Raw genomic sequence first — 27,118 nt, forward strand, 5'->3', positions numbered from 1 at the left:
CATTGCTTTTCATTTTTATGAGGCAATACTACTTGTAGTCTCCAAACATCTTTCTCCATAGTGTTTCCTAAATGAATTTGCATTCTCACATGGTCTTATACTTGACTGCTACATTTCTTTGTTTGTTTAAGATTTGAGGGTCTTTCATGAATATGTTAAAATTATATGAGACTCAATGATATATAATCACAGATAAAATGCTATTAAATAACTTCTGGCTTTTTACTGTCAAGTGGAAATAGAAAAGGGAGATGCTCACAAGAGGTACTTGTTGCTGTCATGGAGAATGTCTTCTAAAATGGCTAGTTGAATGAGGAATTCTTTTTTTACAATGCGATTCTCCAGATACTCATCTTTACAGATGATATGCTAAAAATATTATACCTAAATATTATAGGGCCTTTTAAAATGAGATTATAGGATCATGGCATTATAGATGCTCAGAATTACTCAAATTGTCTTCAGTGGATTAAAAAAATATATTTTAGTGAAGACTATGTCATATATCCACCTATATCTAGTTCACTGAGTTAGTACATCAATGTATATAGCTTGGATAGACTCTGAAGATAAACATTGAGTTTGACTCATAGTTGAAAAAGGAGTAAGAATGCAAGCTAAATTGCATTTGGGAAATTCTCACAATCACAAACTGCTTCTTGATGTAAAGATCCATTTTTAACAAGAATATTGTTCTAGTGTTGCTGTATGGTACAAATCTTAGACTATTTAATCCCCAGTAAATGAAAGGTATCAAAAACTAAAGGACTATGACGAGATCCATACTGGTTACAAGTAGTTGATAGTGTATTTTAAAAGATATTACTGTAGAAATGTGTTGGAAAAGGAAAGGTGTTGGTCATACAATTAGAATGAGATAGACAGCCCAAGTGTTGCATTAAAAACTGCCCAGTATACAAAGGAATAGAAGAAGGATTTCTTTGGATCTTCAGTGGATTATCTAAGTATCGATGAACAAAAATTTCAGTGTATGAGAAGTGATGGATGGCTTGAAATCTTGAACTGTTGGAGGGAATATTCACATCAATAAGATAACTAAAATATTGCTATCTGAAAGTATTGTTCGATTTTCTTAGAGATCTGAAGTTCAGCTAGAATTACACATTACTCAGCAGAAAAATAAATTGAAATCTAAATCTAATAGTATTTGTTTCTCTTCAGTAGTTTCTTGATTCTTAGGCCAAAAACTTCTAAGAAATGGGGGTAAAATGCAAATAATTAAAAGGTAGTTCTTATATTTCAGATTTCTTTTCAGTTCAATTGAGAAAAGTTTGGAGGATTTTAATGCTTTGGTCTAGAAGAAGAATGACAAGGCATTTGTTATAAAACACTTCTTTGTTTTTGGTATGCTGGGGAACTTCAAATTGTCTTTCTTGTCCTTTTTCCCTGTTATCTTCTCTATTCACTTTGCATCCTGCCCCAAGTGAGTAAGAATATAATCAAAAGAATGAATGAGCAGGCTGTTAGTTCATCTGGTATAGAGAAGCCCAGGGTCTGTCCTGTTTCTGTGCCAGCAAGGGACAAGGATCCAGTTACTAAATGATTTGAAAATGTGATTTTTTTGTTTTGTTCTGACCTGAATGAAATGTCTTTTGTGTGAGAAAGCCATTGCAGGAAACATAGATCCTATTTGAAGTAGGAATGCTAAGTAGTGAGGTATAAGAGAATTGGTGACATTATTCATTAAAACAAAAATGTTCTTTTCAAAATAACAGGAACTCATTCATATAATAGTTGAAGTTGGTATAGCAATTCCATAAGAATAACCTTGTGAGGTTGATAGTGAAAATATTATTATTCTCATAAATATTATTTATAGATAAGAATGAGGCAGAGATCTGGTACCTGGACTTAAGTTTTCTGAACATATTCAGTGGTCTTTTGACTTTTTATTGTGATGCTAAGTGAATGTATACATCTAGAAGATTCATAAGAGTACTTTACAATTCTAATGTCCAACTTTATGTGGAGTTTTTTTTTTTTTTTAGTTAGGGGACTTTAAAATCAAAGTGTATAAAGGAAAAATTGTTTCCCTTTTGTGTTTCTCATATATATAGGCACTATACTATCTCTCTATATATGTACATATATATCTCTGTATATATCTCTGTGTGTGTATATATATATATATACATATATATACAAATATACATACATATATATATGGCTGGCAAAAATATATTTTATATATAACAGGAATTGAATAACTATGTATTTTTTGATCTTATAGTGTATTTTCATGAAATTTTTTTTATTTTTATAGAAATATCAAGAAATTGCTGAAAAAAATGTGGAAAAATCAACCCTTATGGAAAAATCTAATGAACAGTTGATTCTAGAAAATTCACAGTGTAAAAATATTTTAACTGAGACTCAAAAGGAACATTCATCCCTACTGGCAGCCTGTGCATTAATGTCTGGTGCTTTATATCCTTTATATAGTCGATCATGTGCCTTGTCAACACAAAGAGACTTTCTTCAGGATCAGGTTAACACGTATGACATACTCAAACAGGAAATTAGAACTCTGGTTCAGGCTTTGTCTGATGTGGAAGAAAAGAAGCAAAATGAAGCCAAGTTAAAGAAAAAACATTTCAAAGGATTAATATGTGTATTCCGGAAAGGTGTTATTGCTGTTTTGGCAGCAAAAAGATTTCAGATTCTTGGCCAAAAGTGTGGCTCTCTTTTTACATGGATGGAAAGCTTCAAAGAAGGCATAGGAATCTTAGTATGTACAGGAGAACTCAAAGAGAACCATAATTTGACAAGTAAGATAACTATTCCTATCCCTTTCCCTTTACCTGTAAGTTAAATATAATTTATGAATATTCCTAACAATTTCATGAAAACTATTTTGAAATATACAAGAATAGAAAAATATATATGGCATGTATATATGTATCTTATTTCTTGTATATGAACAGGAAAAAATGTTGACTAAGTAGTATTTGCTCTTCATAGTACATTAAACATTTTTATCATTTATACATTTGAGTCACATATTCACTGGAAAACGAAGTGATAAAAAATTTGCAAAACTTCTCCATTTATGGTAATTATACATTTTACATAGTAATTTCAGTGAATTTAAGAAAGCCAAAGAAACGAATGTGTAAAATGTCTAATTATGTTCATTAGAGTAAAAACTACTTGAAAAGTCATCTTGACTTGGAAAAGTCTATTTGAAGGTATTTTTAGAACAACAACAACAACAAAAAACCCACTCATCTCTCTTCCTCCTCCAACTTTTAAGAAACCTTTTAAGTGCTAAGAACCTTTTCTTCTTTATTCACACTCACCTTTTTTGGCCTTATTTAATATTAAAGGCATAAATAATTGGTACCAACATCTAAAATTTCCTGGAAGAACATTAAACACTTGGAAAAAATTATATGTATATTTTACTTTAGTTTATTTCTAAAATAGCTGAACACCACTATTATATTTAAATGTGAATTTTATCATATTTTATGACATTTCACTTTGGTTTTCTATTCACCCTAGGACACCGAACAGAGCAGATGCGTTGTCTTCAAGCAGTTAGTTGGCTTACTAGTTCTGAACTTCTTGCTGCAGTAATCAATTCTATGGCTGAATTGCAGGAAGTGGTTTGTAAAACAGGTAATAATTTTCATTTCCTAGAAAAAAATCTTTTTAAATGAAAATGACCAAAAATACTTTGTTGTAAATTGCAATTTGTTGCTTTAGTTAGGAAATATGTAAATATGTTTGTCTAACTATGTGTAAATTAACTGATGGCTACAAAATACCAACTTGTTTATTTTTATAGGAAATTAAATATGAATTCAACCTGGTATTATTTAATTCAATTAAATATTGATTAAATTAAATCAAATCAGTCTTAGTCTGTTTTCCTACAATACTTGATTTTCCTAATGGAAAAGATTTTAAAAAATTGATTTAACTCTTTCATCAGCTTGCTTCTCATGCATCTTTACATACATTTGTCAGTATTTACTTCTACTATGTTTTCTTTTCCTGCATTTTTTCTCATAGCTCTAATATTTAGAAGAGTGTTAATTTATCAATAGCTAGTTATTTAAAAAATTTCAGCAATGTGTTTTTACTTGAATTTATAATTTTAAGTAGAATCAAAGTAGACTGCTGCTCATTTTCATTAACTGACAAATCAACTTCAATCAGCAGTTAACAGTTATTTGTAGTTAAGTGTATAAAATACATTCTAAATCCAAAGTCTATGGTTATTGATTTTGTTATTTTAATTTTAGAAGTTTTTGGGTTTCTCCATATTTGTCTTCATCTTTTTTTGTGTTTACTTTATATTTTTGTTTACCTCCCCAAATAATTTATTTTCATTTGTTATTTGCAGTATTTGAAGATATATATGTATATCTTAAAAAAAAAAAAAACTTACTAAGAACATTAAATATGGCATTTTTACTGATGATTTTTCTCCCTTCCATAATCTACTAAGACATTTAATTTGTTCCTAGTCCTAATTTTTAGAGGATGGTAGTTTATTACTTAGCAAGTAATAATTTTTAAGAAATAGCATATGGTCCTTTAAAAAGACAGTCATTATTGTCTTTCTTTTTCAGTGTGTGCATGCTATACATCTACATGGGTAATATGTAGATTATATGTACTGTGAATATGTAGGTTACATATATATAATATGCTTCTATATTATGACTACTCTTACACACACATCTATGAAGATGTTTCCAAAGTAATAGTTCTGAAATTGTTTTTTATGTGATATCTATGTGAAAAGTCTGCACTATGTACCATATTTGATATTTTTAAGCAACAAAGCTCATTATAATATATACATTTTGGTATTCTTAAAGACATAAAATTTATTACTTTATAACTATTCCTTACATAGACATTTATAGTGAATTTTTTTTTACTTAGGCATATGCTTCAAAATGAGTATAGGCTATTTGTATCACTATGAAAGGGCTAAAATACTTTGTTGTCCAATGAGCTGCTTTTTAATACTTGAGTTGGTACTTGAGTGATGTATTTTTTTCATTTTTTAATTTGTGAGGTAGTTAAAAGGGTTAATTATCTATACACTTTATGGAGGTGGTACATTTTACACAAAATAATACTAAATTCATTGAATTTAGTTAAATTTAAAAAGACCCATTGAATTATAAATCAATAAAATTGATTTCTTAAAGGAATTTGTACTATTTTGATGATAAGTACATTTGGGTTACTCTGAAGGTAAATATGTTCAAGCTTTTATGTGGTAGATAGGTTACATATAGGAAGCTTTAATTTGTTTGAAGCCAATTTCTGCCTCCAGGGTAAAATTATGTAATAAAACTATGAAAAAAGGCCTGTATATTGACTATAACTATAGTATTCCCACTAATAATATGATAACTAATTATATTTATTATTGATTTTTTTTCTCCTCAAAAAACTACTATGAAATCTAAGAAGATGATATTTGTGATACAATTTTACCTTGTTAGAGAAAAGTATATATAAATAATAAACCTTATTACTTTTGAAGCTATAATTTTTTTAATTGGAAGGGCATTTGATCAAAGCTCAGACTACTTAATCATCATATTTTATTTTCTTAGAAATATATGTTGGTTTATGGGTTTTTTTTTTTAACTCCTATTTACAGGTGAAAATACTGATAGGAGTGTTTACCGGAGTAGATATAAATTATAGGGCCAGAATAAAGTTGGGATGACTTGGCTGTTTTTCTTGAAATTAGAAGTCTAGACTCAGGTACTCATAATGTGAAAAATATGAGACAAAATGTATTTTCAGGATAATTTTAATAATTAATAGTCACATTTACTGGGAAATCTCAGTATTTCAAACTAATAAAGTTGGAGGGAATCAATTTATTAGAAGCTTCAAGGAAAATCACTTTTATAACTTAAATACACATGGAGTAACTTGTACAAAGCTTAACAAACTATGGGCATATAAGGAACCTTGAAGACTATAATGAATAGAAAAGAATAATTTGCTATTAACATATTGATATAAGTATAGGAAGTGAAGACTTTTTTTCTTCATGAACTTTCCCTGACTCTATCTTCAGTCTTGCTGAATTCATAGCATCTATTTATGTTAATACATACTTGACATCAGTCAAGTAGCTACTTCTTATTTAATTATTAATTCCCAATATTGAAGTTAGTTGGTAGATCCAATATCTGAGCAGTTTTGCGGCTTTTTATTTAGTACTCATCCCATTAAAGTCTGTTCTATTTTATGTCTGGTTTCATGTTTGCAGTCATACTTTTCAGTACAAACATTTATTAAGTGATTATTATGCATTAGGCAGTATGTTAAGTGATAGAATATCATTTTAATCAGAAACATGGTTTACCCTAAAGTTCACATTCTAATGAGTGAGCCAACATGCAAAAAATTGTATGTACAAGATAATATACACTGCAAAAGAAGACTGTATATGGATAGACAAAGTCATTCTGGGCAAGATAATATTTGAACTGAGTTTTTTTTTTTTTCTTTCTTTTTTTTCTTTTTTCCCTGAGGCTGGGGTTAAGTGACTTGCCCAGGGTCACACAGCTAGGAAGTGTTACATGTCTGAGACCAGATTTGAACTCCAATCCTCCTGAATTCAAGGCTGGTGCTCTATCCACGGCGCCACCTAGCTGCCCCCTGAACTGAGTTTTGAAGAAAGCCAGAGTTGCCAGAAGTTGAATGTGAGGAGGGAGACCATTCTTAGCATGGGGAGCTGCCAGAGAAAAGTCACCGATTTGGGAGATAGAGGCTTATGCTTGAGAATCATCAAAAAATTACATGGAAGGGAATCAAGTATAAGATAAGGGGAAATAAGTATAAGATCAGAAATTTAGGGAGGAGTTAGGTATGAAAGGCTTTAGAAGTTAAGTACAATACTTATATTTGATCTGCAAATAATAGAGAACCTCTGGAGTTTGAAGTGGTTGGCTAGGTCAGTGGGTGGGATAGTAGGTAGGCTATATATATATATATATATATATATATATATATATATATATATATATATATATTTATGTGACATGGAGCCAGAGAGATCAACCAGAAGACTTTGGTAGTTACTCATAAAGTAATAAGGATCATCAGGGTGGTGTGTGTCTGAGCATTAAGAAGTTGAGTAGAGAATAAATGTGTTAAGAAAGTAGAAATAACAATACATGGTAATAGATTAAACATTTGGGGTAAGTCTTAAGTGAGGACTTGAGGATGGCACAAAGATTATGAGGCTGACTCTCTAGAGAGCATACTGTGTCCTTCAGAGTAATTGGGAAGATCTAAAAAGAATATTTTTGGGGAAAGATAGTGATTTCTGTTTTAGACAAATTGAATTTGTGTTGTCTATATGAGACATCCAGTTTCTGATGTCTAATGGGCAATTGATTAATCTTTCATGACTTTAAACTGTACTCTTTTTTTTTTATTGATTATATATATCTGGAAATCTTCATCATAGATTTGGTAATTAAATCTTTATAGCGAAGAGGAGAAGGCACAGGACAGAATCTTGAGGGATCACAGCATGTTGACCCTGCATAAGAAAGTCAGACATTTAAGAGAAGAATCAGGAAAGAACAATGTCAAGGAAATCTAGAATGAAGAAAGTATCAAGTAGTAGATTAGTTCCATAAAAGTTAAAAAAGAATGTAGATAGAGAAAAGGTCAGTAGTTTGGCAGCTAACAAACCATTTGTTACTTTGGAATGAGCACTTTTATTCTAAAGATAAGGTTACAGAGGGTTTAAAATCAAGTGGGAGAGTGTTGCAAGTGCCAAGTTTTAATGGGTTTCACAAGGTGTTTAGCTGAGAAATAGAGGAAAATCTTAGGTGATACAATCAGGTTATAGGATTTTGTTTTTGTTTTTGTTTTTTTGAGAATTGGGGAGATGAACATGTTTATTGGTGGCAGCAGGGAAGTAGCCAATTTGGGAATTAAATTGAGAATTAGAGAGTGGAGATATGATGGAATGGGACCACTTGTGAATGTAGAAGGGTTTATTTTGACAAGGAAGAGTGACTTTATGTGTGACAGAAGTAAAGGAAGAGATAATGGAGAAAGATGTCTGAGAGCTATGAGATAAAGAAAAAGGGAAAGAGCTTTCTGCAAATGTCCTGAATTATTTTATAGGCCTGATCCTCAGGTGAATACAGTAGGTTGAGGAAGTGTCATTATAGATTTGAGAAGGGAGGAAAAATTTTGGAATTGCCACAATGGTGGGATAATGAATTAAAAGTGTAACAAGATGGTCTGGTTACAGTGAAGTTCTAGTTGAGAATATATAAGACATTTGTAGTGAATCTAGTCAGTGCAGCTTTGTAATTTACTTCAGTTAACTCCAGCAGCATTTGAGTAGGAAGAAAGGTGACAAGTAATCCAAAATAGAAGTGTGGCAATGCAAGATTTCTAGCAGGATAAAAGAGCTATGACCTGGAGTGCAGAGCATGGCATTAAGTTGATTGGTTTCACCAAAGTATAGAGATTAGGAATGGATAAGAGTGTATCTACTGCAGATGTGATGGTCTAGGAAAGAACTGATGGGCAGAGGGATTTGTAGTCAGTGGGAAAATGAATATTAGGGTTAATTGATACAAGGGTGAAATATGGAATGATTAAAAAAAAGTTGTGATCAGATAAAGGAATTTGAATAACAAGTCAAAACTATTTATTGAAAATGAAATGTGAGATTAAATTAAGACTTCCAGGTAAATAGTTTGATGCTAGACATGGTTTTATTTTTAGACTTTAGGAAAAGAACCTTAACTCTTATTGGATTCTTTCTGTTTGTTAAATATAATTCAATTCCCCAGAGCAACTTATGAAACTACCATGATTTCCAAAGAATTCAGATGCTAAGTGGTGGAAGACTGAGCACCCACAGCTTACCATTCACTTGGTAGTGTGAATAGTAAATTCAAGAATTAAAAATAAATATAGGACAACTGTCATTGCTGCATTTCTGAAGTGTGAAGATTTATCTCTTGGTGTAGAACAGAGACCCCAGTTTCCAGGTTTTCTGTGTAAATACTGGACAGGTGGCAACCTTATTTACTTTCATTAAAGTGTTTGCCCATTTGAGATAAATTACCTCTTCTTGGCATCCAAATGGTATGCCTGTGAAAGATCATTTACCTCAAACAGGGGGAGCATGTTATTTCCACTGAAAGAATGAATCATTAATCACTATTGGAATTGTCTAAAAATCTCTTAAGATAAATCTAAATATTTTACTTCAGTTGTCCTAGATTACATTTTGTAAGATACTTGGAAGAAAAATTCCTGACTTCTTTTTGAAATATCTATTATAGAAACACTAGAATTAGAGTTTTGGAGTATTTAGATACAGATTTCCTTGGATAATTAAAGAATTTAGGACAAACAAGTGATGTACATAATTTTAAATATAAAATGGATAGTTTTGATTATATAAAATTTAAAAGGTTTTGCACAATGCCCATCAATTGGAGAATGGCTGAATAAATTGTGTATATGAATATTATGGAATATTATTTTTCTGTAAGAAATGACCAACAGGATGATTTCAGAAAGACCTGAAGAGACTTACATGAACTGATGCTGAGTGAAATGAACAGGACCAGATCATCATTGTATACTTCAACAACAATACTATATGATGATCAATTCTGATGGAAGTGGCCATTTTCAACAATGAGATGAACCAAATCATTTCCAGTAGAGCAGTAAGAACTGAATCAGCCACACCCAGCGAAATAACTCTGGGAGATGACTATGAACCAATACATAAAATTCCTAATCCCTTTATTTTTTTGTCCACCTGCATTTTTGATTTCCTTCACAGGCTAATTGTACATTGTCTCAAAGTCCTATTCTTTTTGTGCAGCAAAACAACTGTTTGGACAAGTATATATATATTGTACTTAATTTATACTTAAACATATTTAACATGTATTGGTCAACCTGCCATCTGGGGGGGGGAAGGAGGGGAAAAATTGGAACAAAAGGTTTGGCAATTGTCAATGCTGTAAAAGTACCCATGCATATATCTGGTAAATAAAAACTATAATAAAAAAAGGTATATGATAAGGTACAGAGAAAAAAAAAGGTTTTACACAAACAAAACAAATGCAACCAAAATTAGAAGGAAAGAAGAAAACTGGGATACAGGAGGAGAGATTTACAGCAAATCTCTGTCATAAAGGGTTCATTTTTCAAATGTTTAAGAAACTGAGCCAAATTTATAAAGGCAAGTCATTTCCCAATTGATAAATGGTCAAAGATATGAACAGGCAGTTTTCAGACAAAAAAATCAAAGACATCTGCATTTATAATGAAAAAAATGTTCTAAATCACTTTTTTTTTGATTTTGGTTAAAACAACTCTGAGGTACCACCTCACATTTATGAGATTATTTAATAGGAGAAAAAGAAAATAAATGTTAAAGAGATGTCAGAAAAACTGGGACATTAATTGGTCTGTTGGTAGAGTTGTGAATGGATCTAGCCATTCTGGAGAATAATTTGGAACTATGCTCAAAGAACTATAAAAATCATGCATGCATGTCCTTTGATTCTGCACTACCACCATTAGGTCTGGATTCCTAAGAGATTTATTTTAAAATATGAACTAGGGGCTGATTTTAATAAGATGAAATTTAATAGGGACAAATATAGAGTCAAACACGTTTAAAAAGTCAACTTAAACATAGATTTGGAAACAGATAGCTATAACAAAATAACAAATTTAGAGAGATTAGTTGTTGAAAGTGAAGTATTTCAATAGTATTATGTTGCAGTAAAAAATATCAACTATTAATGTTTTCTTCTGACTTATTAGAAGCCCAGTTTAAAAAAATAATTATTTCATTTTTCAATATAGTGAGACCACATTCAGAGTATAGTGTTCAGTTCTGGGCACCATAAGTTTAAAAAGAGCATTGAAAATAAGGAAAGTGTCCAAAGGAGAAAACCAGGATGGTGAAGATCCTTGAGTTCTTATTTTTTGAAAATTAGTTGAAAATAGCACAACACAAAAACAATTATATACAAAACTATGGAGCTCCATTTCATTTTGCTTCTTTTAAAATATGTGTTTGTTGAAGTGGATAGAGCACCAGCCTTGAATTCAGGAGGACCCGAGTTCAAATCTGGTCTCAGACACTTAACACTTCCTAGTTGTGTGACCCTGGGCAAGTCACTTAACCCCAGCAGAGGGGGGGGGGGATGTGTTTGTGTGTATATACATACATGTAAATTTCACGTTACTTACCCACTTGTTTTTGCTTTCTAATGAATTTTCTTCTCTTGTATTAATTTTTTTCTAGCGGCTCTCTCTTTTTTTATTTTTATTTTTTTGACACCACTCTTTACCCCCACTTTCTTCTTGTTTCAGTATAAGTTGTCATGATTTCCAGGGAGTTAAGCAATATCTAAATTCTTTCTCCTTAGATCTGTTTCTTAAGTCATTTTTCTTATTAGAAATCTTATATTTTGTTCCATTTAAAAAAAATTTTAGTTTTATCCTAACATTTCTGGCTTTCCCATTTGGTCTGTTCATGATTAAAACACCACCACCACCACCACCACAATAACTTAGATGACTGCACACATATAACCTATATGGAATTACTTGGCCTTTTCAATGGCAGGGTTGGGGAGGGAGAAAGAGAATTTGGAACTGAAACTTTTAAAAAGATTGTTAAAAATTGTGATATGTAATTGAGGAAAATAGAATACTTAGTAAGTTTAATAAAAATAAGGTACTAAATAAATTTAATTAAAAAATTAAAAACAGCAACTCTGTATCAAGAAATCACAAATGTAACACTTCAGATTAATTAGGACCAGATGGCAAAAATGAAAAGAAGAAACATCCACTAATCATCTTCTGAAAGAAACCTCAAGAGAAAAGACCCAGGAATGTTATTGCCAAACTCCAAGTCTCCCACATTAAAAAAAATAATAATAAAATTGAACATTCAGAAAGAAGTATTTCAAGTATCACAAGTGGTTTAAGAAGTAGTTCACAAACATAGTCTGGATCATCTAACACCTGATAACTTTTTTTTTTTTTTTTTAACATTATGTCTTTAATAGACTTTTTATAGTTGTAACAAATTCTTGGGAAACATTGCAATAGAAGAGAGCTTTTAAGACAATTTTTTATTCTACAAATCAAGGCTTTTGTTTTTATTTTTGTTGTTTTTTTTTAATTAAAATGTTTTTTGTTTTTCCAAATATATGTAAAAATAGTTTTTCAATATTCACCTTTGCAAAACCTTGTGTTCCATATTTTTCTCCCTCCCTCTTCCCCCTTCTCCTCTCCCCTCTCCTGAACAGCAAGCAACTCAATATAGGTTAAACGTGTAATTCTTCTAAACATAATTCCATATTCGTCATGCTACACAAGTAAAATCAGATCAAAAGGGGAAAAAAAAAAAGTTTAGAAAAAAGAAGCAAACAACCAACCACAGCCACAAAATGTGAAAAAACTATGCTTCAATCCATATTTAGTCTCCATAGTTTTCAATTTTGGACTAGAATTGTCTTGAATCACCTCTTATTGAAGAGAGTTAGGCTCATCACAATTGATCATCACATAATCTTGTTGTTGCTGCCTACAATATTCTGTTGGTTCTACTCACTTCATTTAGCATCAGTATATGTAAATCTCTCCAGGCTTTACTGAAATCAGCCTGCTCATCATTTCCTATACAATAATATTCTATTACATTCATATACCATAACTTATTCAGCCATTCTCCAACTGATGGGCTTATATTCACTTTCCAATTCCTTGCCACTACAAAATGGGTTGCTAAAACATTTTTACACATGTGGGTTCTTTTCCCTTTTTTTATGATCTTGTTGGGATAAAGACCCTGAAACATTGCTGGATCAAAAAATATGCTCAGTTTTATAGCCCTTTTGAGTATTGTTCCAAATTGCTTTCCAGAATGGTTGGATAAGGTCATAACAGTGTATTAGTATCTGGTTTTCCCACATCCTCTCCAACATTTATCAGTATATTTTCTTGTCATCTTAGCCAATTTGAGAGGTATGAAGTGATACCTCAGAATTGTCTTAAGTATTTTTCCTCCCTATGATTAAAATTAGCTTTAATTTCTTCACCTGAAAATTGTTCATATCCTTTTATCATTTACAATTGGGGAATGGCTTGTATCCTTATACAATTCTCTGTATATTTTATAAATGAGACTTTTTTCATAAACATTGTAAAATTTTCCCCCCCAACTTTCTGCTTCCCTTCTAATTTTGTCTGTATTTTGTTTGTACAAAATCTTTTTTATTTAATGTAATCAAAATTATCCATTTTGCATTCTGTAATGTTTTCTAGTTCTTCTTTGGCCATAAATTCATCCCTTCTTTACATATCTGAGAAGTAGACTGTCCCTTGTCCTGCTAATTTGTCATTTTTATTTTATTAGCTTGGCCAACCCATTAGCACTTAATATTCTTTGAATTTTTCAAATCTATTTTTTGTGGGGCAGCTAGAGAATGCAGTGAATAGAGCACCAGCCTTGAATTCAAGAGGATCTGAGTTCAAATCTGGACTTAGATACTTAATACTTTCTAACTGTATGACCCTGGGCAAGGCACTTAACTCCAATTGCCTAAGCAACTCCCCCTTCCCCCCAAAAAAACACAAACAAACAAAACCATCAATGAATAATAGTGGTGAAAATGGACAACCTTGAAACAATGCTTTAGTTATATCTCATGAGTTTTGGTATGTTTTCACATTATTGTCATTCTGTTGGTTGAAATTATCGATTGTTTCTGTGATTTGTTGTTTCAACCATTCTTTAGAATTAGAGTATTTTGTTTCCAATTAATTTTTCATCTGTTTTTCCATGGTCCTTTATTTTTATTGCATCGTGATTTGTAAAGTATGCATTTACTATTTCTGCCTTTCTGCATTTGATTGTGAGGCTTTTATGCCCTTTGCTCAATTTTTTATTGCCCCATGGTCAATTTTTGTGTAGCTGCTATGTACCTCTGAGAAAAAGATATATTCCTTTCTATCTTCATTCAGTGTTCTCCAAAGGTCTATCATACCTAACTTTTCTAAAACTCTATTCACCTTCTTTACTTTTTTCTTATTTATTTTGGGGTTAGTTCTGGGAGAGGGAAGTTGAGATCCCCCATTAATATAGTTTTGTTACCTATTTCTTACTGCAACTCACTTAACTTTTCTTCTAAGAATTTGGATGCTATATCATTGGGTGCATATACATTTAGTATTGATATTTCATTATCTATAGTACCCTTTAGCAAGGTATCATTTCCTTATCTCTTTTAAGTAGGTCTGTTTTTTGCTTTTGCTTGATCTGAAATCAAGATCGCTATCCCCGTCTTTTTTTTTTTTTTTTCCTTCAGCTGAAGCACAGTAGATTCTGTTTCAGCTTTTTACCTTCATTCTATATATATTACTCTGCTTCAAATGTGTTTTTTAGAAACAACATATTGTAGGATTTTGGCTTTTAATCCATTCTGCTATCTGCTTCCATTTTATGAGAGAATTCATCCCATTCACATTCACAATTAAAATTACTACCTCTGTATTTCATGCCATCCTATTTTTCCCAAGATATACTTTTCTCGTGCCTTTCCTTTCTTATCAGTGTCTTGCTTCTACCCATCACCTCCTTTAATTTGCCCTTTTTTTTAATTCCCTCCCTTCCTTATCCTTTTCCTCTTCTACTTCTGCCCATCTTTTTTTTTTTAAGCTTTCCCCTTTCTCATTACTTGTAGGGCAAGACAGATTACTATGTCAAATTAAGTATGTATGTTATTCCCTCTTTGAGCCATATATGATGAGATTAAGGTTCAAACAATGCTTATCCTTGTCCCTTCTTTCCCTCAAGTGTAATAGCTCTTTTGTGTCTCTTTATGTGATATAATTTATCCCATTTTATCTTCCCCTTTCTGTTCTCCCAGTACAGCCCCCTTTCTACCCCTGATTTCTTTTTTACATCATCACTTTACAGTCAACTTAAGTTCCTTTAAGTATACCCCTTCTACCTGCCCTAAGAAAGATACAGTCTTAAAACTTCTATGTATCATCTTCCCATATAGGGATATAAACATTTAAACCTTAAAACATGTTGTTGTTTTTTTTTCCCTTCCTTTTTTACCTTTTTATGCTTCTTTTAAGATTTGTAATTCAATTTTTAGTTCAGTTCTGGTCTTTTCATCAAAAATGGTTGCAAGTCTCCTATTTCACTGAATGTACATCTTTTCCCCTGAATGATTATGCTTAATTTCACTAAATAGTTGATTCTTAACTGCATTCCAAGTTCCTTTGTCTTCTGGAATATATTGTTTCAGGCCCTTTGTTCCTTTAAAGTGGAAGCTGCTAGGTTCTGGGTAATCCTGATTGTGTCTTCTTGGTATTTGAATTGCTTCCTTCTATTTTCTTGCAGTATTTCCTCCTTGATTTCCTCCTTGATTGATCCTCCATGATAATTCTTGAATTTGACTACAATAGTCATTGGAGTTTTCATTTTAGGGTCTCTTTCAGGAGGTAATTAATGGATTCTTTCTGTGGCTATTTTACCCTCTGTTCTAGGACATCAGGGCAGTTTTCCTTGATTTTTTTAAAAAAAGATGTTTTTTAAAAGGCTCTTTTTTTTCTCTCCCCTTTTGGCTTTCAGGTACTCCAATAATCCTTAGATTGTCCCTCTTGGATCTGTATTATAGGTCAGATGTTTTTCCAATGAGGCATTTTACATTTTCTTCTTCTTTTTTTTTTTAGCAGTTTTGTTTGAATGATTCTTGATGTCTCATTGAGTCATTTGCTTCCATTTGTCCAGTTCTGATTTTTAGTGAATTATTTTATTCAGCTAGCTTTTTTTATTTCCCTTTGCATTTGGCAAATTGAACTTTTTTCCAATTTTTTTCAATTCAATTTTTAAGGAGTTTTTTCATTTTGCCAGTTTTGTTTTTCAGGAAGTTGTTTTCTCTTTCCAGTTTGCAAAGTCTATTTTTAAAAAATTTTAAAAATATTTTCTTCAGTATATGTTTTCCCATTGTGTCAAATTTATTTTTAAGGAATTGTTGTCTTAATTCAGTTTCTGTTTTTTTTTCCTAAGCTGTTGGCTCTCCCCTCCCCCCAAATCTTTCATACTTTTCCTGCATAACACTCATTTCTTTTACCTGATTTTTCTTCTTTCTCTTTTATAAGATTCTTTTTGAACTCATCCAAGAGATCCTTTTGACGTAGAGACCAGTTCATATTTCCCCCCTTTGAGGTATTTCCTGAAGATATTTTGCCTTTGTTGTCCTCTTTTGGGATTGTGTTCTGATATTCCCTGTCTTTATAGTAGCTTTCTATAGTTAAAAGCTTTTTTGGGTTTTTTTGCTCATTTTTAAGAGTTGAGCTCTGCTCGTAGGCATGAGGGAAATTGTCCCATGCCCTTTTGTAGGGATTCAGAGGCCTTTCATTGACACTGGGCTGGGGCTGGAGCTGGGGCTGATGGTGCTCAGGCTTTCCCACTGTACTGAATGGGCCTGTCTGTTATGTTGGGGTTCAGAGGCTCATACTTTGCTTTCTCTAGTTGCACTGGAGGTCCCACACCTGGTCTGCTGGTCCACTGGCCTTCTGAACTAGGATAGAGTAACCAATGCTACTGTTTTTTGGCTAAAGGTCTCTTGTGTCAGCCTCTCTTCCATGGACCTCTATTCATTGTGACTGTGCTGGGCTGTATTCCTCGCTGCCCTATTAGACCTTTCCTGATGTCCCTCCAAGATATGTTAAGGTTGAAAATTATTATACTCCCAATGTTTTGTGTGTTGTGTCACTCTAGATCCATTCAGAAGCTTGATCTATGTTGATTTTGAGAGAAGCTGCAGAGAGTTCAGGCCATGTCCTGCCCATTCTCCACCATCTTGGCACTACCCCAACCTGACAATTTCTTTAAAAAAAAAAACCCAAAAGCACATCTTGGAATACAATATTATAAGAAGATTTCAGTCTGTTGATTGAAAGATAACTTTCTCTAGAAAACTAAATTTAATATGAGATATAACAAATGTATCTTTATATGAAGAGGATTTTTAAGCATATTTGATGAAAAGACTGAGGAGAAACTTTGAAATACAAAAACAAGAATCTGGAGAAACTTAGGTAAATTTATTTGAGCAGTTGGAAAGGATTGCGTGATAATGTAGTGCTAATTGTACCTGAGGAAAAAGACAAAAAATTTATCCCTCAAGAATTTTAACGTATTCAAAAAATATTGAAGGATTAGAAAAACAGAGTACTATAGTTCAGGTTTGTTCTGATCATGTGAATAGTGGAAAGAGAAGGATGAGTCAAAGGAATATGATAGTGCAAAAAGGAAGAAAGAGAACTTGGTAGTTCTGAAGGCAATTATATTAGAAGAAGAGTATATAAAGATGGGGGAAAGGATGAAGGAGTGGACATCAGATGAACCTAAGTCTTCTCTGAAATGCATAGGCTTGTTCATAAAGTCTTGTAGATGACAACAATATCACATTAGAAGGTATGAAGAGTGGACAAAGACAAGGAAAAGGCATTGAGGCCCATTATACTAAGTGTCTTATCCTAAAAGAGACAGTTAAAAGGAAAATAATTTAGAATGTGAGGAGATAGCTCATTAATTATGAAGTGGTTGGAATGGATTGTAGTATATAAATGCAATGAAATATAAATATAAACATAATATAATAATATAATAAATATAATCATATAAAATGTATAATAATATAATAAATATAATCATATAAAATGGATGATTTTAGAGAATCATAAACTGGATGATTTTAGAAAATTTTGCATTATATGAAATAATACAGAATGAAGTTGACGGAGACATTCATTTTTTAACATAATCACAGTATGAATTCTTTTTTCAGTTTTTTAGTTTGAGAGAGGTAAAGGGGGAGAGTGGAGGTGAGCAGCAATTATAACCAAAAAAGGGCCATTTAAACATGTTTTAAAATACACAAAAGAATAAAATAAAAGAATAGAAGGAAGCACAAACAAGACACTTTTTGATAGTAACATGTAGAATTTATTATGTATTTTACAAAACAGTATCAAATGGAGATACATGGTTTTATTTACAGTCTTCTTTTTAAAGTTTGTTGTTAACCATTGGCAGTCAAGCATTTATGAAGCATTAACAGATGCCACATTTTGTGGTAAATATTTGGGATACAAAAAGGCAAAAACAGTTCTTATTATAAAGGTATTCAAATTTGAATGAGGAAACCAACATTCAAACAAATATGTGCATTAACTAGAAATAGTCTTAGACTGGAGCTTTTTTTTTTTTTTTTTTTTTTTTTTTTTTTTTTTTTTTGCTGCTGAGGCAATTGGGGTTAAGTGACTTGCACTTACCCAGGGTGACACAGAGCCAGGAAGTGTTAAGTGTCTGAGGCTGGATTTGAACTCAGGTCCTCCTAATTTCAGGGATAGTGCTCTATCCATTGTACCACCTAGCTGCCTCGAGACTGGAGCTTTTAACATTGAAGTAGGCAGGATATTCCTTTTTGTAGAAAGTAGGATTTTAGCTGACATTTAAAAGAAACATGAAAAACAGGAGGCAGCGCTAGGAAGGAAAAGCAGTCCAGATTTGAAGTTATGCCATTTAAAATGCATAGGTATAATGCCTTATATGAGGGAAAACAAGGAGCCCAGTGTTGTGGAAAGGAGTTAAAAGTAAGAAGATTGGAACGGTGGGAAGGTAATAGGTTATGAAGAACTTTAAGCATCAAACAGAGGATTTTATTTTTATCTTGCAGGTAATAAGGCAGCCTTTGGAGTTTGTTTGGTATAGACGATGTAGTTGGGTCTGTAATTTAGGAAGCTTACTTTGGCAGTAGAATGTAGGATGTGTGGGGAGAGACTTGAGTCAAGAATGCTAATCAGGAGGCTGTTGTAAGTTTCCAGGCTTGAATTACCAATGATCTATAACAGGATGGTGCTGTCTCAGAGGGGAAGAGTTTTATATGAGATGCTTCAAAAGTAGAATTTCCAAGACTTAGAAATAGATTAGCTATAGGGATATCTGCTTAGAATGACACTTAGATTGTCATCCTTCTTGACTGAGAGGATGATGGTCTTCTTATGATAAAAAGAAAGCTTAGAAGAGAGAAGGGTTGTGGAGCAAAAATAATAGCTTAGTTTTGGACATGTTGCATTTAATATGCATATGAGTATGCAGGGTGCAGGTAGGTGGCTCAGTGATAGAACACTGGACTTGGGAGTCAGGAGTAATTGAGTTTGAAACTGACCTCAAACACTAGTTGGTTACCCTAAGCAAGTTCAGTTTCCTCATCTGTAAAAAGAGCTGCAGAAGGAAAATGCAAACCACTCCAGTATCTTTGCCCAGAAAATCCCAAAGAGGTTCATGAAGAGTGGGGCATTTTTGCAAACAAATGAACAAAAATATGAATATCCAGTATGATATATATAACAGGCAGGTTGAGATGCATACCTGAAGGTTAGAAAGATGTCACATGTTAATAAATCATCTGACAATCACCTATAGGTTGATGATAACTGGTGTGCATGCTCCTGAGATTACCAATGACACAGTATAAGGAGAGAAGAGAAAAGGACCCAGGACAGGTATTTGAGGGCCATCTATGGTTAGTAAGCATCCTGGAGAAATATCCAGAAAGGAGTAATGGGAGTGGGCAGACCGGTAGGAGAACCAAGAGAACAGGGAATTTAAGAAGAGGATATTTGATAGTGTCAGAAACTGTAGAGAAGTCCAGGAACTAAGGACTGAGGAAAAAGCAGAAGAGACTTTACAGAGAGCAGTTTCAATTGAATATGCTAGATTGTAGAGGAAAGAAGGGTGGGAAGAAGGAAAGGAAGTGGACATACTGAGTGTAGATGGCTTTCTCAAGGAATTTACTTTCAAAAAAAGAGGAGATAGTTTATAGTAAGCATTGTTAGATGGATTAAGGGAGAGTTTTTAAGAATGGAGAAAAACATTGGCATGTTTGTAGACATTAGCAAAGCAATGAGGAAATGAAGGTTGAAGATTTCTTTTTTTAAGCTGTTTTTGAACTTCTATTTATTTTTTAAATTTTTTTCTTCTTATTTAAAAGAATAGAAAAAAAGAAAGACAAAAAAGAAAAATCAAATCAAACCAAGCCAAATCATACGAAACAGAACATTGTCATGTGCCCAGCAGAATATCAGGGAGGATTTAAAATATATAACAATAAAATTTCCAGTTCTAGAAAGGATATATAATATAATCACATTCATCAATGTTTATCCTTTTTTTGCTTCCTTGTAGGTTGTTCTTTTGTTGGCTCCTGAACTCTTTTTTTAACTTTATTTTTGTTTCCCCATTCATTGCCTCCTCCCACTTTCCCCAAGTTAAGCACAGATGTATTTAATAGACATATATACTTATATATACACATATTCATATACAATCTTTCTCTTTCACACACACACACCTGTCCCCCACAATGACCCACATATATATGTATATATAATACACACACACAAAAATATATATATGTATATATGTATATTTATATACATCTACAACCTTACACACACACACACACACACACACACACACACACACACACACACACACACACACACATATATATATATTACCTATAAGCACTCCTTCTCAGTCCATGTCTCGCCTCTTATTTCTTTATAGGTTTTAGAGGGTGCTGTACTCTTCATGGTATATATGAGTGTTGCCTATTTAACCCATTCCCAATGTAAGCTAAGTTTTCTTAACTACAAGCCCTCATCCCTCTCTTCTTTTTTTTTTTTTTTAATTATTACTATAACTTTTTATTGACAGAACATATGCTTGGGTAATTTTTTACAACATTATCCCTTGCACTCACTTCTGTTCTGACTTTTCCCTTCCCTCCTTTCACCCACTCCCCTAGATGGCAGGCTGTACTATACCTGTTAAATATGTTATAGTATATCCTAGATACAATATATATGTGCAGAACCGTACAGTTTTCTTGTTGTATATGAAGAATTGGATTCAGAAGGTAAAAATAACCGGGGAAGAAAAACAAAAGTGCAAACGGTTTACACTCTTTTCCCAGTGTTCCTTTTTTGGGTGTGGCTGATTCTGTCCATCATTGATCAATTGGAGCTGAATTAGATCTTCTCTCCACTTCCATCAGAAGTATTGTTGTTGAAGTGTATAATTGTAAAGGACTAGAACTGAGCAGATGTACTTAACCTAGCACTTAAGGCTAATTACCAATTGAACAATTATCTGTTAACATGTTTGGAGGATGACCCTACTCAACTCTATGCTGGCTTGATCTATGGGTGTGGTGAGAGAAGGGAGGAGAGATCATTGGGTGGAGTAGGAGAAGGAGGATCATTCTATGGCTATGGAGAGAGAGCAAGGAGGTGTGGAGATTCCTAGATCTAATCCCCTGACAGCAACCCTAAAAGACCAGGAATAAAGACTCTTGCTTATCCTGACTCTGGCTGATTCTAAGATATCCAGGGTACTAATGTGGGCACAAACATATAATGATCTCCTGATTCTGCTCATTTCACTCAGCATCAGTTCATGTAAGTCTCTCCAAACCTCTCTGTATTTATCCTGCTGGTCATTTCTTACAGAGCAATAATATTCCATAACATTCATATACCATAATTTGCCCAACATTCTCCAATTGATGAACATCCATTCATCTTCCAGCTTCTAGCCACTACAAAAAGAGCTGCCACAAACATTTTGGCACATACAGGTCCCTTTCTCATCTTTAGCATTTCTTTAGGATATAAGCCCAGTAGTAGCACTGCTGGATCAAAGGGTATGCACAATTTGATAACATTTTGGGCATAATTCCAGATTGCTCTCCAGAATGGTTGGGTTCGTTCACAATTCCAATAATGCAGCCCCTCCAACTTTTGTCATTATCTTTTCCTATTATCTTAGCCAATCTGGGAGGTGTGTAGTGGTATCTCAGAGTTGTCTTAATTTGCATTTCTCTTGTCTGTAGTGATTTGAAACACCCTTTCATGAGTAGAAATAGTTTTAATTTCATCATCTGAAAATTGTTCATATCCTTTGACCATTTATCAATTGGAGAATGACTTGATTTCTTATAAATTAGAGTCAATTCTCTATATATTTTGGAAATGACTGTAAAAATGTTTTCCTAGCTTGTTGCTTCCCTTCTAATCTTGTTTGCATTAGTTTTGTTTGTACAAAGGCTTTTTTAATTCGATATAATCAAAATTTTCTATTTTGTGATCAATAATGATCTCTAGTTCTCCTTTGGTCACAAATTCCTTCCTGATAGGTAAACTATCCTATGTTCCTCTAATTTATTTATAATCTCGTTCTTTATACCTAAATCATGGACCCATTTTGATCTTATCTTGGTGTACAGTGTTAAGTGTAGGTCCATGCCCTCATCCCTCTTCTAATGTCTCTGTATTTATTCTTCCTCTGCACCTCATTTGTATGAATCTTTCTTTTGATCTGCCCCATATCTGATGTCAATCTTAAACATATTATATACATTTTCATGTAAAAAAACTATAAAAAATTTCCCATATTAAATTCCTTGAAATTATTCTTGGATATTTGTTCCTATACATTAAATTTTCTATTGAGTTTGGATTTAGTTGACAGAAAGTCTTGAAAATTTGCAAGTTTGTTAAATGTCCATTTTTTTTCATTGAATATTATGAATAATTTTGCTGGATATGATGTTTTTGCCTGCAACCTAGTTCTTTTGATGGCCGGTATATATGATTCCAGGACCTGTGATCTATTATTATGGCTACTGATAAAACTGAAAATTTCTGAGGCAAGAGGAATGATAGAAGAAGCAGTCTGCTTGAGAATATGGAATGAAATGGGATCCTTAGTGCATGTGATGTGGTTTGCTTCAGCAAGGAGAGCTATTTATTGTGAAAAAGGATTTTAAAGGAGGAGATTGTCCTGGAAATTATCTGAGTGATGTGAAATAAGAAGGTGAAAAGAGATAAGAGGAAGCTCTTGGCCTGTGGTGTCAGTTTTTATTGTGAAATATTAAGCAGAATTTTTAGCTAAGAGGTGCACCCAGGATGGCAAAGCTATGGAAGCTTTGAGAGGACATGAAAAAGTTTAGAAAAGCTGCTTTGGTGAATTGGTTAGTAAATTGAATAGGGAGTTATAAAATGCCCCCTTTTTTTTTTCTGCAGTGAGAATCTAATTGAGATTAAATAATATACATCTTAAGTGGATCCAGTCAATCCAGTTTCATGATTTTCTCCACCTCTTTTTAGTAGTTCTCAAGTGAGGAACCAGATGACAGCCATCTATGTAGGATCATCAGCAGGAGTGAGGGGCTACTGAAGTGAATATTGGTAAAAATCATTTTTCAATAAAGGGATTCATAAGGGCAAAACAGAAAAGACAGGACTGAAGTACTTGATTTATAGTCAGTGTAAAATTTGCTTAGGCTACTCATTACTTCCATGATCTTAGGCAAATTAATCCTGTTAGACCTTTTTCTTCATTAAAATAATGAGAACTGGGAATAAGAGAAACTCTCAGATTTGTTTCAGCCCTAAATCCCAGAATTGGGCTATAAGCTCCCTGAAGTCAGGTATTACCTGAATTATCTATCTCCTATAGCACCTCCCACAATGACTAATGATGTAGTTGATAGAATGCCAAAGTTAGACTCTGGAAAAAATCACTTCAAATTCCACATCTCATACTTCCTGTAACTTTTGTACTGTTTCACAATTTATTGTTAAATATTTTAAAACTATTACAAAAATCAGTTGCTGTTAAAAGAAGGGTCTGAATTCAGAATGGTTTTCTATAGGAATTTTGTTTTAGAGTCTCTACTTTCTTCATTACAAATCTAAAAACCAAAAATAATATTTATATTGACTATCATAGTTGTGTTGTATTGAATGCACTCTTTAAGCTTAAAGTAATATACTAATTTAGGCTTTAGTCATTGTTGGCAATATATTTTTTTAAAGCATTGCTAGAGTTATCTTTAGCAAAACTTCAAATGTATTCATGTAATACCAGTTTAACAAAATATCTAGATGTTTCTGTTATTCTTAATTGATTTCTATATTTAAATAATCATTTACTCTGCAAATTTTTTTTTTAGTTTTAGAGTGCTGACAAACAGGAAGCTTTACTCCAATTTGTTCATTTAATAATCTTTTCTTTGATATAGTTAGTAGATTAACAGAATTATAGAATAATATTTTGAGCTAGAATGTCCTTTAAAGGTAGGCAGATTTAATTTCCTCATATTGAAAATAAGAATATGCTTTTAATAATTCCCAAGCTGGAAAAAAAAGCTATCTTATTTAAGTCTTATGGAAAGATCAAGGATTTTGAAAATCAAATGGGTTTTGAATCTGGGCTCTATTACTTAAAAGTTGTGTTAGAGCAGGCAAATCACTTAACCTTTTTTGAGTTTCATTTTCTTATTTACAAAATGTAGATCATAATGTTTGCCCTAGCTTCTTCAAAAATATTTAAGGGAAATATTTTATAATTTCAGATATTATAAATTGGATTTCTTTTGTTATTATAATTATTATTACAGATAAGGACCATTAAATTCAGAAAAATTACTTGACTTAAGATGACATAACATGTTAAGGGCTAAGAATACTTATCTGACTTAAAGTTTAATACATTTTCCATTACACTAGACTGCTTTAGGCTGAAGCATGAATATTGGATGGAGAAGAACATTACTTGTGAATTTAGTACAAGGCAACAACAGTCATTCAGGTGAAAGGTAATTAGTCGGGAATGAAATAAAAGGATAAATGCAAAAGATTGTGGAGGTAAACTCTCTAGGATTTGGGGAACTATTTGGATGTAGGTGAAGAGAGAAGATTGTGATTGCGAAAATAGTGCTATTAATAGAAATAGGTAAATTGGGAGCAATTATCAGATTTTAATAGAAAGGTGATCACTCAATTTTTAGACATATAGTGTTTTTAAGCCTAATAATGGAATACACAGATAACAAGACTGGAGTCAAAAAGAGTGGTATATAAACTGTTCATCAGACACTGACTAGTTTTACAACCCTGGGCAAGGTATTCAGCCTCAGTTTCTTGATTGTGCAAAATGGCAATGATAGATAGTAGTGGCTGAATCACAACATTATTTGGAGAATCAAATGAAAGTTTCTGTGTGTGTGCATGTATGTAAATGTATATCTACAAATACACACTTTTTTTTTTTTTTTTTTGGTTATTCCTATTATCCATCATGTTGGACTCTTCATGTCCCTGGGCAAAGATACTGGAATGGTTTGCCATTTCCTTCTCTAGCTAATTTTATAGATGAGGAATTGAGGCAAACAGGGTTCAGTGTAATTTGCCCAGAGTCACACAGCTAGAAAGTATATGAAGCTAAATTTGAGTCTTCTTGATGACAAGCTGGCTTCTCATCACGTCTGTGATTTTTTAATATAATTATTCATTAAAATTGAATGTAGCACCATTGATTTCAAATTTAAACTCTTGAACAAAACTTGAAATTGAGCTTTTATATAATGTGAGACAGAGATTGTAACATTTAGTTTAAATTAATTGATTTTATTATTATATTTATCATATTGTTATTATTAATATATTTATTTAATGCTAATTCAGATATACTTATGGATAATGGAGATTTATAGAAATGTATAGAATGTACTGAAAAGGGATCACAGAAGCCATTCATTCCATTCTCTCTCTGATTCACAATCCCCTCTATACTATCTCTAACAAGTGCTTATCTTACTGCTACGTGGAAGACGTCTAGTGAAGAAGGACCCACGTCATCTTAGTCTGTCCTCCTTTCAGACCTTATTAGAATGATCTTAATAACTGCTTATTAGAAAGAGCTCAATAACTTTTACTCCTTGTTTCTGTATCTTCTGTCTTAGAACAAGCAGACTAAATCTAATTCTAGAATTCAGCACCTCGAAATGAAGTTTTTATTGAACATGTGCTATGTTAATTGTTGGAAAAGTATGAGGGATTTGAAGGAAAGAACACAAGATACAATCGTTGCCAAATATAAACAAGACATATATGTGAATAAACATCCACTCATATATTTATTATTAATAAACTTTTTATTCAGTGTTTCTAATGTGTATTGTATTAGATGAGAGTCTTAAGTTTGATTTAATATATTTTGATTGGCACAGAATCTATTAAAATATATCTTTTTTGTTCTTGAACTACCTAATATAGTATTCATAAACAATCCACCCCTATTTTTCACATGCTGTGGATATGGATTTTATTAATAACACTTTATATAGGTTTATGTAGCATATAGAATTCCACATATATTTTTTAGAACTACAATTCAAATGATTACTAAATAGAAATGAATAGTACAGTAGAAAATTATAACATTGCCCTAATGTTACTGATTCTTATTATGTTTTATGAGTTTATGAAGAAAAGAATACCTGTATGAAATGTTTAAGGGTTAGCACATGAGGTCAATTTAAGAATGTTTTCTCTCTTGTATGAAATAAGATGTCATTAGTTCATTCAGCAAACACAGCAGTTGGTTCTTAGATACAAAAATTTATTATTCAATGTACTTTAAGTAAAAACAAATTTTGGTGGATTATATGATGTAGCATCAATGTTACTAGTTTTATTCTTTAATATTAAACCCTGCACTTTAAAGCCTAGTCCTATTCCTATAATGCAAAATTTTATTATGTTTTTGAAACTGCAGAAATCTTAATTCAAGATTTAAAGTAAATGTTTAAAGTAGCTCCAGCAACAAGAAGTACTTGAAGTATAGAATAGTATCCTGCTTAATGTAAATAAGGCTTTCCATGGTTGTCATTTTATACTGATAGTATCATAAGACAAGTAATGACAGATTAAGACCTGCCTAGTAGAGGGAAAACTAAATTACAAGACTTTTATTAAGGCATAAATAAACCTATTAACTGTTATCTGGAATACCAATTAGTAGAAGGAGCACTGACAATTTTATTTATCAACATTAAACACAATTATTAATTACAGACCTGACGAATCTAGCAGTAAGCAGGACATGTTGGGTGTGCTGGGGCCTTAAGTCCATTATATGAGAAGGATG

At 32.4% G+C, this 27,118-nt stretch overlaps 1 protein-coding gene across 6 annotated transcripts in view; it reads left to right on the forward strand.

Moving 5' to 3' along the window:
- CCDC171 (coiled-coil domain containing 171) overlaps positions 1-27,118 on the forward strand; it is a 507,402-nt gene that overhangs the window by 253,089 nt on the left and 227,195 nt on the right. For all 6 annotated transcript variants that reach the window (XM_074282935.1, XM_074282936.1, XM_074282937.1 and 3 more), the window contains 2 exons: positions 2,285-2,789; positions 3,526-3,642. In XM_074282935.1, the coding sequence (XP_074139036.1) occupies positions 2,285-2,789; positions 3,526-3,642 (622 nt within the window). The remainder of the gene's footprint in view (positions 1-2,284; positions 2,790-3,525; positions 3,643-27,118) is intronic.

This window comes from Sminthopsis crassicaudata, chromosome 1, assembly GCF_048593235.1.
Source record: "Sminthopsis crassicaudata isolate SCR6 chromosome 1, ASM4859323v1, whole genome shotgun sequence".
Lineage (NCBI taxonomy): Eukaryota > Metazoa > Chordata > Mammalia > Dasyuromorphia > Dasyuridae > Sminthopsis > Sminthopsis crassicaudata.